At 54.6% G+C, this 16,669-nt stretch overlaps 1 protein-coding gene across 1 annotated transcript; it reads right to left on the bottom strand.

Moving 5' to 3' along the window:
- Positions 1-11,443: 11,443 nt before the first annotated feature.
- On the bottom strand, positions 11,444-14,414 carry GPRIN2 (G protein regulated inducer of neurite outgrowth 2). The gene has a single exon (XM_026504014.4). The coding sequence runs from the start codon at positions 14,412-14,414 to the stop codon at positions 13,035-13,037; it is 1,380 nt and encodes a 459-aa protein (XP_026359799.1). The 3' UTR covers positions 11,444-13,034.
- Positions 14,415-16,669: the final 2,255 nt, after the last annotated feature.

A 16,669-nucleotide genomic window follows, 5' to 3' on the forward strand; every position in this document is an offset into this window, starting at 1 on the left:
GGTCAAATGTCACCTCCTCTGAAACTTTCCCCAATAGCTTCAGAAATTTAGTGGGTTTTTTTCCCTCTGGGTTCCCACAGTATCCCACTGGACTTACTGCTGTTGTAGTACTTTGGAGTACTGTTTCATTTTGTTTTCATTCCACCACCACCCCCACCTTAGAGTGAGAGCTCTAAGGATAGAAAAAGTTTATTTCTTATCTCTGGTTTTCAAGACCTAAGACCTTCCTTGTCATAGTACCAAAATACAGAGCATACTTGCTAAATGGATAGATGGAGAGTTGGGACAAATGGGACAGCATGCATGGACGGATGGGTGGATAGCTAGATGGTGGGAGGAGAGTCAATGATGGATAGTGGATGGGGACGTAGGTGAATGGATATCCATCCGCAATGATGGTAGTTAGATGGGGATGGGTTGTTAAGTGACAAAGGTAAATAGACAGATGAATGTCTGGATTGTGGTGAATGATGAATAATGGATAAGTACGGAGGTGGATGACTAATGGATGGATTGTGATAGATTAATGGGTAGAGAGATAACGGATGGGTGGGTGGATGGATGGTTGGATGGACGGACGGATAACTGTTGGATGGGACGATGGTGAATGATGGGTAATGGGTATGTAAGTAGATGGATGGGAGTACCCATGGATGAACTGAGTGGTTGGGAGAGCAAACAGCAATAATGAAGAGGGAGGGGCTAGCAGAGAAACTTTGGCTGGATTCAGAGAATCCATCTATCATTACCAAGATCCAGGCTGAATGGGATGAAACTCAGCACTAAGGCTTGGTGTTAGACCAGACCTAATATTTCGCATCTAATATTTCAGAAACTGACCGTAAGCATGACCAGCACTTCCCAAAGTCTGTAAACAAAACCAGAGAAGTTGAGCAAGGTCTACAGGTTGGAATGATTTTTTTTTTTTGTATTACAAATCAGCTGATAAGCGAATGACAGCAAATAAGATTGCATCACCAATAACCCAGCTAGGTCTGAAGATGGGAGGCAGGCAATGACAGGAATGTTGAATCACAAATGCACTGAGAAGAATAAGAGTCTGAGTCCGGTGGCCTACGGAGAGAGGTAGTCCCTGGCAGCACCCCGTAGGGAAAGGTGTGCGTGCCAAAGCTGGCCATGCAGGGAGTCATGCCATAGCCCATGGGCTCAGAGACACTGCAGAGAAACAGAGGTGGTACTGGGGCTCTGAAGGGACCTCTACTCACGGCATTTGGGAACTGCAGGTGGGACCATACCACACGTGGGATCTGCAATGAGATGACCAAGGCTCTGGGGGGGCCTGGGCTGGGATGAAGAGTGGAGGCGGGACGTAACTGGGAGAGAACTAGTTTATGGACAGAAGCCAGCTGTGAGGAGAAGAAACTGGATGTGGTGTGTGTCCACTCCTGGTCCTCAGTCCCCTCACAGTCACCTGCCCCCCTCCTTCCCGCCTACGACTCCTCTCACTCTACCTCCATCTGTGTCCCTGGCCTCTGGGTGTCTCTCTCTGACTTCCCATCAGTTACGAGTTGAACTGTGTCCTCCAAATTCTTCTGTTGAAGTCCTAGCCCCCAGTTCCTCAGAATGTGCCCTTAGATGAGACAGGATCTTTACAGAGAAAATCAAGTTAAAGCGAGGTCATTAGAGTGGCCTCTAATCCAATTTGACTGGTGTCTTTACAAGCCGGGGAAATTTGGACTCTGAGGCAGACATGCACGGAGGGGAGAGGATGTGAGGACACAGGAAAAAGAGCCTCTACAAGCCAAGGACAGAGGCCTGGAACAGATCCTTCCCTCATGGTCCCTGGAAGGAACCGACCCAGCCGACACCTTCATCTTGGGGCTCTCATTTCCAGAACTGTGAGATAGTACATGTCTGCTGTTTAAACACTCAGTCTGTGGTGGGCGGTTACAGGAGGCCCAGCAGGGGAGTCCGCCATATTTCCGTGTCTGCCTCTTTGCTCTCCGTTCCTCATTCCGTCTCTCCCACATTGTTCCTCCTTGAGGGTGGCCGAGCCAGTTTCCTTTTCCTGAGCCTGTGGGGGTCTCTGGACCCCGGGTCTTGGAGGCTAAAATCAGGAAAACCAGGAAAGTTGGTCATCCTACATCTTTTCTCCTCTTCGCTGTCTCTGCTCTCGCTCTTCCTTCTCTCTAATTCTCTTTCTCTCCCTGTGTCTCTCAGGTCCTCCTTGCTCTGTAAATGCCTCTCATAAACCTCGGCTGTACACACCGTGTCTGGGCCTGCATGTGGTGTCGGGGATTATCAGTCAGGTGGGTGCAGCTGGAGGGCAGCAAGCAGACCAGGGCAGACATCTTTATGCCTTGGTGACCACAGCACTGCTCAAGGAGGGCAGGGCCCGCCATATGCCTGGACAGCCCGCCCATGTCCCTGCCCGGCACAGGCCTCCTTCACACTGCAACGCATAAAATGCTCTCAGATGCTGGTATTAGCAAAGACTTCCCAGCTGAAGGGAACAAGACGGGCCTTGTATCTTAAGCTGAGACCACTGTTTGCAAAAGGCATGAGCTTGACATACCAAAAAGCATTTACTGAATGAATAGATGAATGGATCCATTAATTCACTGGATTGATTAATAATATGGGAAATCTCGGGGTGCCTGGGTGGCTCAGTCAGTTGAGCATCTGACTTCCGCTCAGGATCTCAGGGTACTGGAATCAATCCCCACATCAGGCTCTCTGCTCTGCAGGGAGTCTGCTTGTCCCTCTCCCTCTTCCTCTGCCCCCCCCCCCAACTCGTGTGTGCTCTCTCCTTCCCCCTCCCTCAAATAAATAAATAACATATCTTTAAAAAATAAATAAAATAATACAGTAAATCTCTGTACCTTCATCTCAATTTAGCTGTGAACCTGAAATTGCTCTAACAAACAAAATCTATTAAAATGTAAACAAAAATACTGGTAATATATGTAAAAGGAACATGTTATTAATACACAAAGAGCTCTAGCAAATTAATAAGGAAGAAAGAATCCAGTGAAAATGGAAAATAGATACGAACAGGCAAATCACACACAGACTCAAATTGTCAATAAATACATGGGATAATAATAGCAAACATTTACTTAGCCCTTATTCTGAGCTAGGGACTCTGCTAGCAATTTACATGTACGATGCTATTAAATCCCGAACACCAACTAACAAGGCAAATACCATGCTGTTTTACAGAGGAAGAAACTGGGGTCCAGGGAGGTGGAGCAATTTGCCCAGCATCACGCAGCTTGAGAGCCCTGAAGAGGAATTCTCACCCAGGCAGCCTGGCTCAACACAATCTTACTCACAGCAAAGGACGTGCAAACCAAAATAACCTTCAAGATATGCTCTTTTTTAAAATTTATCAAATTGGCCAAAATATTAAAGTGTAATAACACCCACATTTGGCATGGGTGTGAGAGAATAAGCATTTTCATTTATTACTGGTGCAATCTTTTTGGAGAGCAATTGGCCAATGCCCATAGACATTTTGTATATAAAATTGGATAAAAAAATCTTCATCTGACAGATATTCTTACATAGGGTCACAAAACAATACATACAAGGAAATTTATTTCTATGCGGTTGTTATAAGAGTAAAAAAACATGAGAAATAACATAAAGTCCAGCAGAAGAGAACAGGAATAATAATTAATAATAATAACTTTTGCATTCTATGCAATACAACATACCCAAGAGAACGAGGGAGGTACACTCTATATATGGCAATATTACTAGCAGGATGCATTAATTTTTAAAAATGAGTGCAGAATGGTATCTAAGTTGATCTCATTTGTATAAAATATTTAGAAGCCTGAGCTTGTGACTACAGAGGAAACTTCCTGAAGGACTCACAGAAATTACAGTGGAAACTACAAAGAGGGGCAAGAGGCAGATCTCCACGGTACCCTTTACACTATTTGAAATTCTTATCATGAACATATACTGTTTAAAAGCAAAAACCCAAGGCCTGTATTGTTTGAAATTCTTATCATAAATACGTTTTCCTTTCATTTTCAAAAAGTCAAATGAAAAGCCAGGCCTAGAGTCACACAGATTGGAGTTTGAATTCTAGCTCCCTCATGTCCTGGTCGTAAAACAGGGCAAGTTACCGGACCTCTCTGAACCTCAGCTGTCATCGCGAAGTGGGGCTAATCGTGAGAAGTGAAAAAGATGATGTTTGCAAAACCTGGTCACTGCTTCTGCCATTTCTTCAGGGTGCGAATGTGGTGGGCTTCATTCGTTGACAGGCTACGAAAAGCTGATATTTTCAGTCAGTTGATTGTGTGCCCCAATAACCTCTTGTGGCAGATTTTTGGCTTCTTCCTTCCTATCAGAATGTGATAGCTGGAGGTGCAGCAACCATCTCGTGACCATGAGGACAGCCCTCACTAATACTCTGCAGATGACGGAGCAGAATGATAGAAAGAACTTGAATCCCTGATGTCTTCACTGAGCCACTGAGCCTGCTCTAAAAATGACCCAGTGAATTCTTAGGTGAAATTAAGAATTAAGTGGGAAATGAAACATCCTAATTGTTTAGACAAATTTTGGTTCATAATTCAGTTACTTGGAGGCAAAAATGTCCTAAGGGAGATACCACCTCAGAGAGGCCATGTGGGCATGGAATGAGAGAAGAACACTTGTCAAGGACACAGCCACTCCCTCCCCCCTTCAACCCCCAGCCCCATGCCACTGAGGGAGGAAAGCCCAGCCCTCTACTTTCTTTCAGTCCCATGCACACCCCTCAGCCACACTTCAGTTATGAGGCTCTCCCTCCAATCTCTCTCTTGGCTACCATCACCTCTAGCATGCCCAACTGGCCTTGGAGACCAGAGTCAGTGAAGACAGGAAATAACAGGAATAAAGACTCTCGGGACAGCCCCCACCACAGGGAACTTTAGACCCCAGACCCTCTCTGACAGTCAACTCCAGCTCAGACTCCCCTCTCAGCCCACTGCCCCTCATCCTCCCTCTGTCAGACAGGGTCAGTGCCCCCTGAGGGAAGGCACAATCCTGGCTGTCTACACCTGGTCTCCCCATGGCCCAGGAAGAGGACCGTCTTGGGGTGGGACCACTGAGCCCGTTTAGAGGCTCCAGGTAAATTTCAAGACAAAGGCAAGCCAAAGAAAGGTAATGAAAACACACCCGAGTTTAGGGTGTAATGACAAAGGCTCCAACATCCAGCCCCCTCCGGTTGTATAACTCACAGCTGGAGTCAAAGGTGTACGTAAAATGAGGCTGTATTCCCCTCCAAAGGCCGCAGGTGCCCCCCACCAGCCCCCACGTCCGCCTGGACTCCACCCCCTCCACCTTCTCCCTTTCAATCTTCCCATCGGGAATCTTCTGCTCAGGTTGTCCTGGAGCGTTCCGAGGAAGGGCGGAGGAGAGGGAGCGGCAGGCACTGGGGCGCGACAGGCCGGAAGCAGCTCCAGGCTGCTCCGGGAGGGGACAGGGTCATTGGCTCCCAGCCTGCGTTCCCAGGTGCCTCTGAAGGGCGGCTCCGTGACCACTAGGGGGAGCCCGAGCTCCTCCCGCGGGCCGCACCGCCCCGGTGCCCCCCAGCACTGGAGCCCTCCTGCACGACCCCACCACCCGGGCCGCCAGGACCCACGCCGCAGCCAGCCCTCCCTCACCAGCCCTCCCCTCCCCTGCGCCGCCCAGCACCTGCCAGAGTAAGGGTGTGGGGCCGGAAGAGGAAAGGGGGCCTCTTGGCCCTAGAATAGGAGGACACCAGGCACAGACTAGGTGCAAAAATCCTCAGTAGTCAAGATAAATAATGTTTTCATGAATATTTTAAAATCAGAATTAATGCAAAAAATGAAAGACAAAATATCAAAAATTCAAATAAAAGCAGGATCCCACCTGGAGCCTGGCTGTCTGCCCTTCAACAAGGCTCAGACAGTGTTCCTGGTGACTTCGGTAGTGCCCAGCTGTGTGTCCCAGCCTTCCTGGGACCACAGCCCTGCTGGTTCCTGCCCACTCCCTCCCCAGCCCAGGGGTGTGACCAGGAAGGAGGCTGAACCACACCCTGGGGATTGGACAAGAAGGGCGTCAGGGATTGGAAATTTCTTGAAAAGCCCTATCCCCTCTCTCTGAATTCCCCCAACTCTGCCGGGAAAGAAAGCAAACCACACAGTCTTCCTCAAGGGACGCAGGCTGGACTTACAAAAGCCACAAGACCTGAATACAAAATGGCACCCTTGGCTGCCACCTCCCCAGACCCTTGACTGCTAAAAATGAGAAGTGGACAGAGGGAGGGTAAAGCAAAAGGCTACAGGTAAGGGGCCCAGTGGGCGTGGATGAGGGGACAACTCCACTCCTCCCCCGCAGGGCTCCAGCACCCAAATTCGGTTCCCTGGTGAGCCATGGAAAATGCCAGCCCCAAGTGAGGCTCCCTACTTGGGCCTTGCTCAGGCTTTTTCAGTGGGCATCTTCCTGGGTGTTAAAGACAGAAGTCTCCTTCCCCCGGTCCCCAGCCCTGGCTCCTAGACACAAGCCCAGTCCCACACAGGAGAGAGGCACAGAGATGGGACAGCATGGTGTGTCCCCACTGAGGCCCAGGCCATGCCCCAATCTAACTACAAGCCAAGCAAGAAGAGTCTGAAAACGTGAAAGAGGAGATGGCCTACCCAAAGCAAGTAGATGGGCTCTGCACATCTTGTGTGCCCCTCAGGTGACCTACCCAGCCAGGCCCCAATAAGGGCCACCAAAACTGAGGACTGATGGAGTGCCATCCAGCCTAACCAAATTTCCTCCACTCACCCAGCAGGACCATGAATAACTTTTCCGGTAAAAGTGATGGAAACTTGACAAACCAACCCCAGGTTAGCCTGGGGAGTCTCAGAAGCTCAGAAGCTATTTGACAAGCTCAAATAATTTGGTTTTCACCCAGAGAGAATGGACAGGTGGGAAGGAAGAGCCCAGACTCATGAAAGTCAGGAATGCTGAGACCCAGACTCAGCCATGGCTGGGGGAGAAATGGCACAGGCCACAAGAAGAGCAGGACTGCTGTTTGCAGCAGGGGGAATAGGGCGCCACAGGGGAAGGAAGCGGGGGCAAGGACAATGGGACAGTGAGGAGACACAAGGTTTCTAGAAGGCAGAGAGGACTTGATACAGAAAAGGGAAAAAGGGAGAAACTGAGATTCAAGAAAAACAGGGGGTGCAGAGAACAAACACCGAGGGCGGAGGCTTCCCCCTGGGCCCTGTCTGGACACCCATGGAGGCACTGCACTCTCATGGCCACATTCAGAGGACGCTATGTCTCTTCACAGGAAAGTTTCAGAAATGGAAAGTTCCAGGCCAGAACAGACTGGGTGAGGGAAAAGCCACATACCTTAAAATTGGACACACTCACCAATCCCAAGCCCCAGATGAGGACTGCCATATTCCTACGATTCCCACATTCTCTCTTACAAAGTGGGGACATGATATATGAATTCTAGGACACCCATTTGGGAGCACACATTTCAGGGTACAGACCTGCCTCCTTGCTGAGCCACCCCACGCTTGGAGGGGGAGAGAGGATGAATGAGTCACGGAAAGTCTCTGTAGAAGGGAGCAAAAGCAGTGATTATCCAACTCTTGGAGTAAGAGAGTCAGACCCCACTTGTCCACCCCCAATCCTATAGGCCAACACAACTTCGATTTGGTTTGGGTTTCTTTAACAAACATCGACTTTTCTGAAATGTTTTCCATGGCTTATTATCTCTGTGTAACCACAGCAACAAAACTAGCCCCGCATTCTCCCAGCCCCTCAGGGAGACCTCCCACCCAGCTTTAGAACGACTCAGCAAAAAAGGGTGAGCAGCCCGAGGGAAAAGCCCAAGGAGGAAGGAGCTAGAGGCCAGCTGTGACAAGCACCAGGCTCCCCACCTCACACTCACCCCCCAGGAAGTGCACAGGTAAGCCCCCGAGAGGGGAGGGGAGGCCTGCCGACACTGATACCAGTTTCCAATCTCCCAAAGGGTTACAAGGTAGTCTGACTCTCAGCTTGCTGCAGATCTAACTTCTAGAACAGCTCGTTAAACAGAAATAGGGTCTTAGCCAGGGAAGCAGCGATCACCAGAACCAGAGCCCGCTCTGCCAAGAGCAAGGACTCGAGTCAAGCCCCCTCCCCTCCGTCCTTGTTTGGATGTGAGGGTCCCTGGGCCGGGACTTGGGTCAGAAGAATGCTGCCCACGTTGAAGGCCCGGATTTGCACAAATTCCCCTTAAATGAATTTGCCCATGATGACTGTTGATTCATAGGCACCTGGGGACCAGTACTGACCTACAGGATGACTCGGTGACAGGCCTTGGGCTGTGTGTGGCCCTGCTCTGCCTGACAAGTTGGATGGAAACTGATAAAGGCCTAGTCATAGCTTCAGATGACAAAACTGGGTCAGGCCAGAATGATGACGGAGAAGGAATTTAGTGTGGGCAAATGCAGAGCTCGGCACTTGAATAACCAAGGTCACTCAGCATGAACACAATGAGACCACCGCTTCAGAGCAGCTCAAGGAGACACGGTCTGGGCACTCTGCAGCCCTGGGACTCCACACACGTCTACTGGGTGAGGGGCTGCCCAGGGCATGAATGCATCTGTGCATGGGTGTGCCCCCAAGCCCCACAGACGCCCTTGGTTTCTGTGCACCCCTCTCCTGGGCCAGGGCCTACAACCCCATGCAGACACCTGCTCCAGGGCTCCTGGAACTTCCTAGCCTGCCTGCCACAGCCAGGAGGGTCCGGAACTCTGCCCCACCCACATACCCCTGGCTCCAGTGACCCTTACCTGAGGTAGAGACTGCCCCAGGGCTCCCCTCCCCTGGCCAAGGCCAGGACTCTATCTGAACTCACACCCTTGTCGGCTTCTATCCCTTCCTTACCTTGCACTCCCCACTCCCCTTTCCTTAGTCAATCTAGAATCGTCATCCTAGCACCAGCTTCTGGGAGCCCAGCCGCAGACTAGTCTCCTCAGCATGGCTCCGGAAACCAGAGTTTCAGGCCGTGGCCAGAGCACACGTCCCCTAAGCAGGGTATGGAGCACAAGGTGAAGGATCTTGAAGGGGGCTCTGAATGAGGAATGGCCAAGGCGATGGGATGTGGACCTTGATCACAGCTAAGGTGGCCTGGCAAGAGCTAGCCCCTGCCTGTGGCCACAGATGTAGGCCCAAGGAAGTGGCACCCCACAACACTGGCACGTGTGGTGCGCCCCAACTCAGTGCCAGCTGCTTTACTTGGGTAATTCCATTTAATCTGCAGAGCAAGCCGAAGAAGGAGGCATGACTGTCATCATATCATCGTGAGGAAGTCAAGGACAGCAAGGTCAGTAACTTGCCCGAGCTCTTGTGGCTATGGATGAGATCCAGGATTCAAACTCGGATTGTAGACCACTAAGCTGTAGCGCCCCCCGCAAGGTCCGAAGTGTCAGGATCTGCCCTGGGAAGGCCCCGTGGGTCACCCATGAAATAAGAATGCAGCACTTCTGGGGACAGAGACCCAATCCAGCAGATACGGGCAGTGATGTCACTGTGTGACAGGACCATTCTCGGCTTTTCCACCCCCACCCACCCACCCCTGCACCCCGGACACACTGTGAGCTCCAGTGGGGAGAAGCCTGCACTCTGGCAGCAGTGTCTTCTCCCTCAGGGTGGACTAGTGATTCCCTGTGAGGGTAACAGCAGCTTGGGGCTTGGCAAGACATGTGTGCCCTGTGTCCTGGCCACGCCCAGAGGTGATAAGCTCCAGGAAGCCGGGCTTCGGCTGTTGAGGGCCCAGAAGGCTGCCAGGAAGGAGAGAACAATGGACAGAAGGGAGGAGTCCCTGGAGAAGGAGGAGGGGGATTCCTGCCGGTCAGGGAGCTCAGAATCTAGGATGCTCCAAAGGACAAAACCTACCAGAAAAAAAAACAAGACCAGCCAGGACCACGGACCCTTCCCTGGCAAAGCTCTGACCTCCAATACTTTATTTCAAATTCAAAACAAATGTACAGGTAATGAAATCCACCACCTCCCAGAGCGGGGCCTGAAGGGGACCCAGAGAGTCTGGTCAGAAATCTGGAATCTGAGGGGAGATCTGTAAACTAAGCTGGTGTCCATGTCTTGAGTCCCTGAACTGGTCAGGCCTGGCCGGGGAGGGGCCACAGCAAGGGGATGGGGGTGAGGGGTTTCTTCTCCAGGTCAAACTCAGGGATGCCGCTGCAGTCACTCTAGGTAAGCCCACCGGCCGAGGCTATGCAGTCTGGCCCGTGCGCCACGGCCGGGGCAGCAAGCCTAACCAGGAGAGTGTGATGGGGGCCCCCCGCCCCGGCCATGCACAGCCCCAAGGCCAGACACACCTGGATTCCAGTACCACCCTGCAAACATTTATCTCGGGCATGATGAACTGGGTGGAAGGTTTGGCTAGCCCTTCCCATTCAGGGCCCCGCCCAGCCCTCCATCCCGGCACACCAGGTGCAGCCTGGAAGCGGCAGAGCCGCTTGGCACCCATCAGCCGAACAGAGAATGAACTCATGGCAATTTGCATATGACAGCGAAAGTCTCTTAGGAGTTTCACTGGTCCTAGCCAAATATCCTGGCATGTGACCCTTCACCTGCCTCCCCTTGTCCCAGGTGGTGGCCTCGCCTCCTTTTGCTCAAACTGGAAACCTCAGCCTCCTGGAACTCCTCCTTCTCTCCAAATCCACTGCAGGACGTATGTGCGTGTGCATGTGCGTGTGTGTGTATGCGTGTGTGTGCACATGCACCCAAACCCCAGCTCCCCTACCATTTCCCCTTGACAGGCCCCTCCTTGGCTTGCACACCCACATCCCCCTGGGCCCCTGCCTCCCACCTCTTCCACACTAATCTCTCCAATGACAGCCAAAGGGATGCTTCTAAAATGAAATCTGGCCCCACCACCCTTTCCACAGCAGCCCTGAAGTCCCTTTCCTCCATCACACCAGGAGCCTCACCATGAGGGATCCCCTTGCCAGTGTCCCAACCCAACAAATACCCCGACACAGCCTGCATTGCAGTGACACCATGGCATGGGCAGGACAGGCACCTCCATGGCTCTGACCAAGCTGTCCCGTCAGCCTGATGTGCCCTTCCCCACTGTCCACCTGTCAAGCCCCACTGTGTCCTCAAGACCCTGCTCAGCTGTGGCCCACGTGATGGTGTCCTCCCCACTCCATTTCATCACCTGTCTCATGTCCCCACAGGTGGGGCTCCCGGAGCCCCCTGTGCAGCACCAGGCATGAGGGCAGCCTGGTACCCACGTGTCACCCTCCCGAGTGTGTTGTGTCTGCCCTATAGAACACACAGATAGGCCCTGGCCCCCAGGCTGCACAGTGCCCGGAGCCGATGAATGCATGAAAACCTGCTTGATCGCATTTTAACAGGGGGGCAAGGTGAAGTCCCCTCCTGCCCACATCACCCCCCTTTGCCCCAGCCCCACCCTCAGAAGCAGTACTGATGTGCTGTCATTTTTAAGCAAGGAGTGGGAAAGGCATGTTTGGGGTTAAGAAAGCCCCATCCTGGGCCTTGGGAGGCACTCCGACTGCATGCATGCCTTTCTCACCTTGCTCTTTCGGCCCGTTAGAGTGCCACCCGCTTTAAAAAGTCAGCCCGCTGCTCCAGAAGTCATTTCCACCACCATGAGTACGGGGGCCTTAAGGTGGGGAAAGGTAAGCCAGTTGGCAGGTCCCGGATTCCTCAGTGCAGGAGGTGGACAGGGCCAGGTCATGTGCAGGACTGCATGTGGGCCCTGACTCCACCCTCCCAAGCCGGGGGACCCTCAGCAGCACCCTAACCTGGCTCCCTCTTAAGGGTGGGTTGGCGGATTGTCCCAGGAGCTTAGGATCTTCGGTGCTCAGTCCCAGGATGAGGACACAAGCCTGCTCCCAAACTCCACAGGGCTTGAGAGATCCTTGGGCAATGAAGTCAGGCTGTGCGATCCCTGGCCCCCCACTGCCTGGCCCATGTTAGCACACCAGGGCAGGGCTGGGAGAACAGGCCCACAGGCCTCCCTGTTCCCCACAGCCTCACAGCTCTGGCCATTTCCCACGCCAGGCTCCTTCCCTTTTCCCATCCATTTCTCCCTTGCCTCCTTCCAAGGACCGCACCAGCTGGCAATAAATCTTTAAGCCAAAGGAATGAGGTGACAGTGGTACAATTTCAGGCACTGCCAATATATTTGGGGCCAAGGAGCCACCTGTTCTCCCCTTCCTGAGACCAGCCCCTGACACAGTGACCAACAAGGGGGATTGCTCTTAGCAGCACCCCCACCTGGCCCTTCTGTAATGCTCAGTGCCCTGGTCCCGACATACACCCCCACATCCCACACGCTGTCAGCTCAGCAAGGGTGCAGACAGCCTGTCTCATTCCCCAGGGAATCCACAGAACCCAGCACTGAATAGTGACTCAATAAATTCTTCCTGTTCGTGACTGCACTGCACTGACCAGCCACGTGCTGCAGGCCTTGGCTTTGAATCTTAGCCCACCCCCGCCAGCAGGCCAGCGCGGGCCTGTCAGCTACAGCCTTGCCAAATGTCTGTGGTTTCATCCAGAAATGGGGCAAAGAGGTGGGCACTCCAGAAGCACAGTGTGTGGCACAGAAGGGCTTCAACAACGTCCGTGCCCTTCCCTAAAGACCCAGCCCATCCCTGTCACTCGGGGCCCCAACTTTCATGTCAGGAATGCATTATAGCTCAGCACTGCTTTAAAATAAAGCCACCAAGAGTCCTCGGCGGAAATCATGGCAGAGTTCTGAGGAGAGACTACACAAAACGTTGAGTATTTTTACAGAAAAATCAGGATCTCCCTTCTGCACGGTGCTGAAAGTCTGTCCCAAAGTCCAGAGCCTCGATGTGCAGAGATGTGGCTCTTGGGAATCAAGCCCTTAAAAACCAGCCCAGCTGCGAGGAGCAGGAGACCCCCCCAGGCTGCAGTCCTGTGCCCTGCGGTCAGCCAACGGCAGACACACATCCATGGCTGCCAGTAGGTCCAAGGAGCACGGGGCCCCCCATGTCCCTGGCCTGGGGCTGAGTCCACGGGCCCAGGAGAGCTCCGAGGGCCATGGCCCTTCACTCGGGCGCTGCGCCGGAGCAGCCGCAGCAGCTGGGGCGCCGCAGGGACTGCATGACGGCTCGCAGCGGCCCCCTCCGCCCCTCCGCCGACAGGCTGTCCTCGCTGGTGGGCGCCCGCTGCAGCTGCTCAAACTGCATCTCCAGATGCTTCTGGATGGCCACGCCAAGCACCTCAGGGTCCACTGCAGCTCCATACACCTCCCAGGTCATGCCCTCAGCATCCCATCGCACATCCCGCACGGGGGAGGGTGCCTCCTCCAGGCCGGCCCCCAGGGTTACCTCCGGGAATGTGTGCAGGGCCACGGGGGCTTCTAGGGGTGGGCTGGTGGCCACAGCCTTGCAGACAGCCATGGGCGCTACCTGCACCCCAGCATCCTGGGCTGACAGAGAGGATGCCAACACAGGGGCCAAGTCACTGGCTGAGGTCATGGTCCACACATCCTTGGTCCTGGCACCAGGCTCCGTGGCTAACCCGGTGGGACCCCAAGGGTGGTGGGCACAACAGTGGAAATGCCCAGGGAGCCCCCCAGGCAACCTGCACTGGAACTTCACCCCATGCTGGGCCTGCAGCCCAGACTCACTCACTGATGCCACTAGTTTGGGAAAGGCCAGGATCCCTGGGGCTGGCAGGGCATGGCAGCAGCCACCGGTCCCCACCTCCCTCATACCGCAGAGCAGGGTTGCCGGGGACAGGGCGTGGCAGGAGGTGGTAGCTGGCTGCCCAGTGGCTTTGGGCCTGGCCTGGGGACTGCTGCTGTGGGGAGCTGTCCCGCCCAGGTCTAGCGGCGTTACCTTCACCTGGCTCTCTCCCAGTGTCCAGGCTGAGTTCGAAGCCCCTTCCTCTGGAGCCAGGTCCCTTTCTAGGCCTGCAGGGGCTTGGCCGCCCTGGCCGGAAGTACGGCGGGGCTGCAGCCGAGCCCTGTGGACAGGCGAGCTGCCAAGGGCCGAGCAACTGAGGCTGGCCTTTTGGGTAGCACTGTGGCTCCGGGTCTGGGTGCTACGGACCAGGTCCGAGTGGCTCCTCTGCATGGCAGCGGCACCAGGGGCCCTCAGGCGACACAGATCACCACCGCCCGCGGTAGACACGTTGCCCACAGTGCTGCTCCGCCAGTGGCCCACAGTGCAGGGCCGGGGCCGGGGGCTGGAGGCCTGTGCCTGCTCCACGCTCTCAGGGTGCCGTTCCTCTTCCTCTGGGCCCCGCGGTCCGCTGCTGGCCTCGCCAGGCTGCGCCTGCCATACGGTGCTGCTGGCACTCTTGCGGAGCTCTGGTCTCTGCCCCCGGCCTTCACCCAGCAGGCTGGAAGAGCTCCGGGACAGGGGCTGTGGGCGGGGGCTCCGGGGAGGCTGCGCACCCGGCTGGGGGCGGCTGGTGCTCATGGCGGCCTGCAGGGGAGACAGGGGGAGGGAATGGAGCTGAATCGCGGGCAGCACCTGAGCTGGACTCGCACAGTGCTAGGCACACCGGGGGGACAGCTGCAACCCCAGCATGTCTGCTGGCTCAGAGCCATGAGCAAAACAGTGACAGGACAGCAGACACTTCAAACCAAGATCATCACACATTATACTGCAAGATGTCACTACAAGTATCTAATAACCAGCACCAGGAGATTAGAACCAGCCCTGGCACAGGGCCCTGCAGACCATCCGCCACGCCGGCGGTGGAGTCTTCACTACTGCATGTTGTGGAGAGAGGGGAATCCAGGGGAGAGGCCAAGTCTGCTGGGAACTTGGGGTGGGACGGCAGCTCTGGGGGCGGGGGCTTTGGGACAACAGCTCTTAGTCAATGAGCACAGCAGTATTGCAATATTTTAATAACCAGTAAAGCTTGACTGGCAAATACTAGCCTGGTCCCTCCCAAAGCTGTCCCTATCCATCTTGCTCTGGACTCGGGCCTCCTTGGTATGGAGCTGGGGCTCAAAGGAGGATGAAGGAACAATGAACAGAGGACATGCTGAGAATGGCCCTGGGTTCTCCCCCCACCCCCTTCCCCACCCTCTCAGGCCTGGCCTGGTTGAGCTGTCATGTCTCTGGGACTCAGTCTGGGCAGCTGTAAAGGGGAAAGGGCTTTCCTGACTCCCACCTCCGGCTGCAGGGATAGGGAGAGGCCCCACGCATCGGCCCTTTACACGCAGAATGCGCTCGGCATGCGTTCACTCGTTCCACGGCCATCTCCAGAGCACCCACCACATGCCAGGCTCTGGACTTGGGAGACACGGAGCTAGCTTGGATCTGGCTGTGCCTTCGGGAATGTGTCTAATATCACCAGTCAGACATGCCCTCCATAAAATTTCAATTCCCTCTTGCCAAGCAGGCCCACACTCTCCTTGCCTCCCTCCCTCTCTGCCATTCCTGTCCCTTCCTCCAGCCACACAGACCCCTCCAGACCCGCTCATTGACTCATCCACAGCCTAGAGTCGGTACTGGCCCCTTCAACCTCAGCGTCTCCTTCCGGAGAAGCTTTCCTAAGCTGGGCTGGCTCCGTCTCTGGCTGAGCACCGTCTGGCCTGCACAGAACAACCTGGCCAGCTATGGGCCACCCCCCAATCTGCAGCTGTCAAAGCAGGCCTGTGGCCTGTGCCCCTCCATCTACCCAGCACCCAGCACTGACCTGACACTGGCTGCCACTCAGAACGGCTGCCACGTGACTGACTGAGAGAACAAGAGAAAACAACAGTAAAGCCACAGGGGAAAGGGCTGAATGCCAAAAATGGGGTCTGAGAGAGGGCATTTCCAGGAGAGCTCACTTGGCACGTGCGGTCAGAAAAGGCCTCCTGGAAACCCAGCCATGTCAGTGGGGTCTGGAGAGAGAGGACGGAGTAGCAGCTAGGGGAAAAGGAACAGGATGAGCACAAGGCGGAGGCACACGGGGGAGGAGTGGGCTGGAGGCTGGGCAGGGCCCCAGAGGGAGTAAGGGGTGGGGGGGAGTCAGAGCATCTGGGTCGGCCTGGCCCCCGCCAAAGCTGTGAATGAGGATTCTCCCCCCTGCCAGGCAGGACCAGCTGGAGAAACAGGGTGGGGGAAGAAGCACAGTTTGGGCAATCCCCGTCCTGCCCTTCCACCCCTGCGCTGATAAGAACTACCAAGAAACCAACAGCCTTGGCCAGGTGAGCAAGGCCACCTGAAAGGGAACAAGGGAAGGGCTCTCAGGAACTCAGTTTCTGTATCATTACCAACTTCTTGTGCCCCAGCACTCCAGAGACAGCTGCTGGCTGTTCAACAGTGAGGACGCTTCCGGAGCTGCAGTCCCCTGAGAGTGCAAACCTTGCTATGGAGTCCCGTTCAGCATGGTGTCCATGAGGATGGAGACAGTCTACTCTGCACTGCCCAGTACGATCAGCACTGGCCACGTGTGGCTCCTGAGACCTTGACGGGTGGCTAGCGTGACGGAGACACCAGCTTTCTGATTTCACGTCGGTGTAAGCCATTTAAATGTAAAGGCTCCATGGGCTTAGTGACTCCCCTACTGGACTGTGCTGCTCTAGACACAGCTCCAGCCTACACGGGAGCGTCCTCTCCTGGATGCTCCCTGGGGCCAAAGCCAGACTGGTCCCTAGTGTCAAGAAAAGGACGAGTAGCCAAGGGAGGACGAGAACCCAGGCCCTGCCCTCAAGGAGCTCTAAGATGGATGCATA

The sequence above is a fragment of the Ursus arctos genome, unplaced genomic scaffold (genome assembly GCF_023065955.2).
Source record: "Ursus arctos isolate Adak ecotype North America unplaced genomic scaffold, UrsArc2.0 scaffold_7, whole genome shotgun sequence".
In the NCBI taxonomy this organism is placed as follows: Eukaryota; Metazoa; Chordata; class Mammalia; order Carnivora; family Ursidae; genus Ursus; species Ursus arctos.

What these genes read in the sequence shown, in the direction of transcription:
- GPRIN2 (XM_026504014.4), bottom strand. Translation starts at nt 14,414, where the DNA reads ATGAGCACCAGCCGCCCCCAGCCGGGTGCGCAGCCTCCCCGGAGCCCC.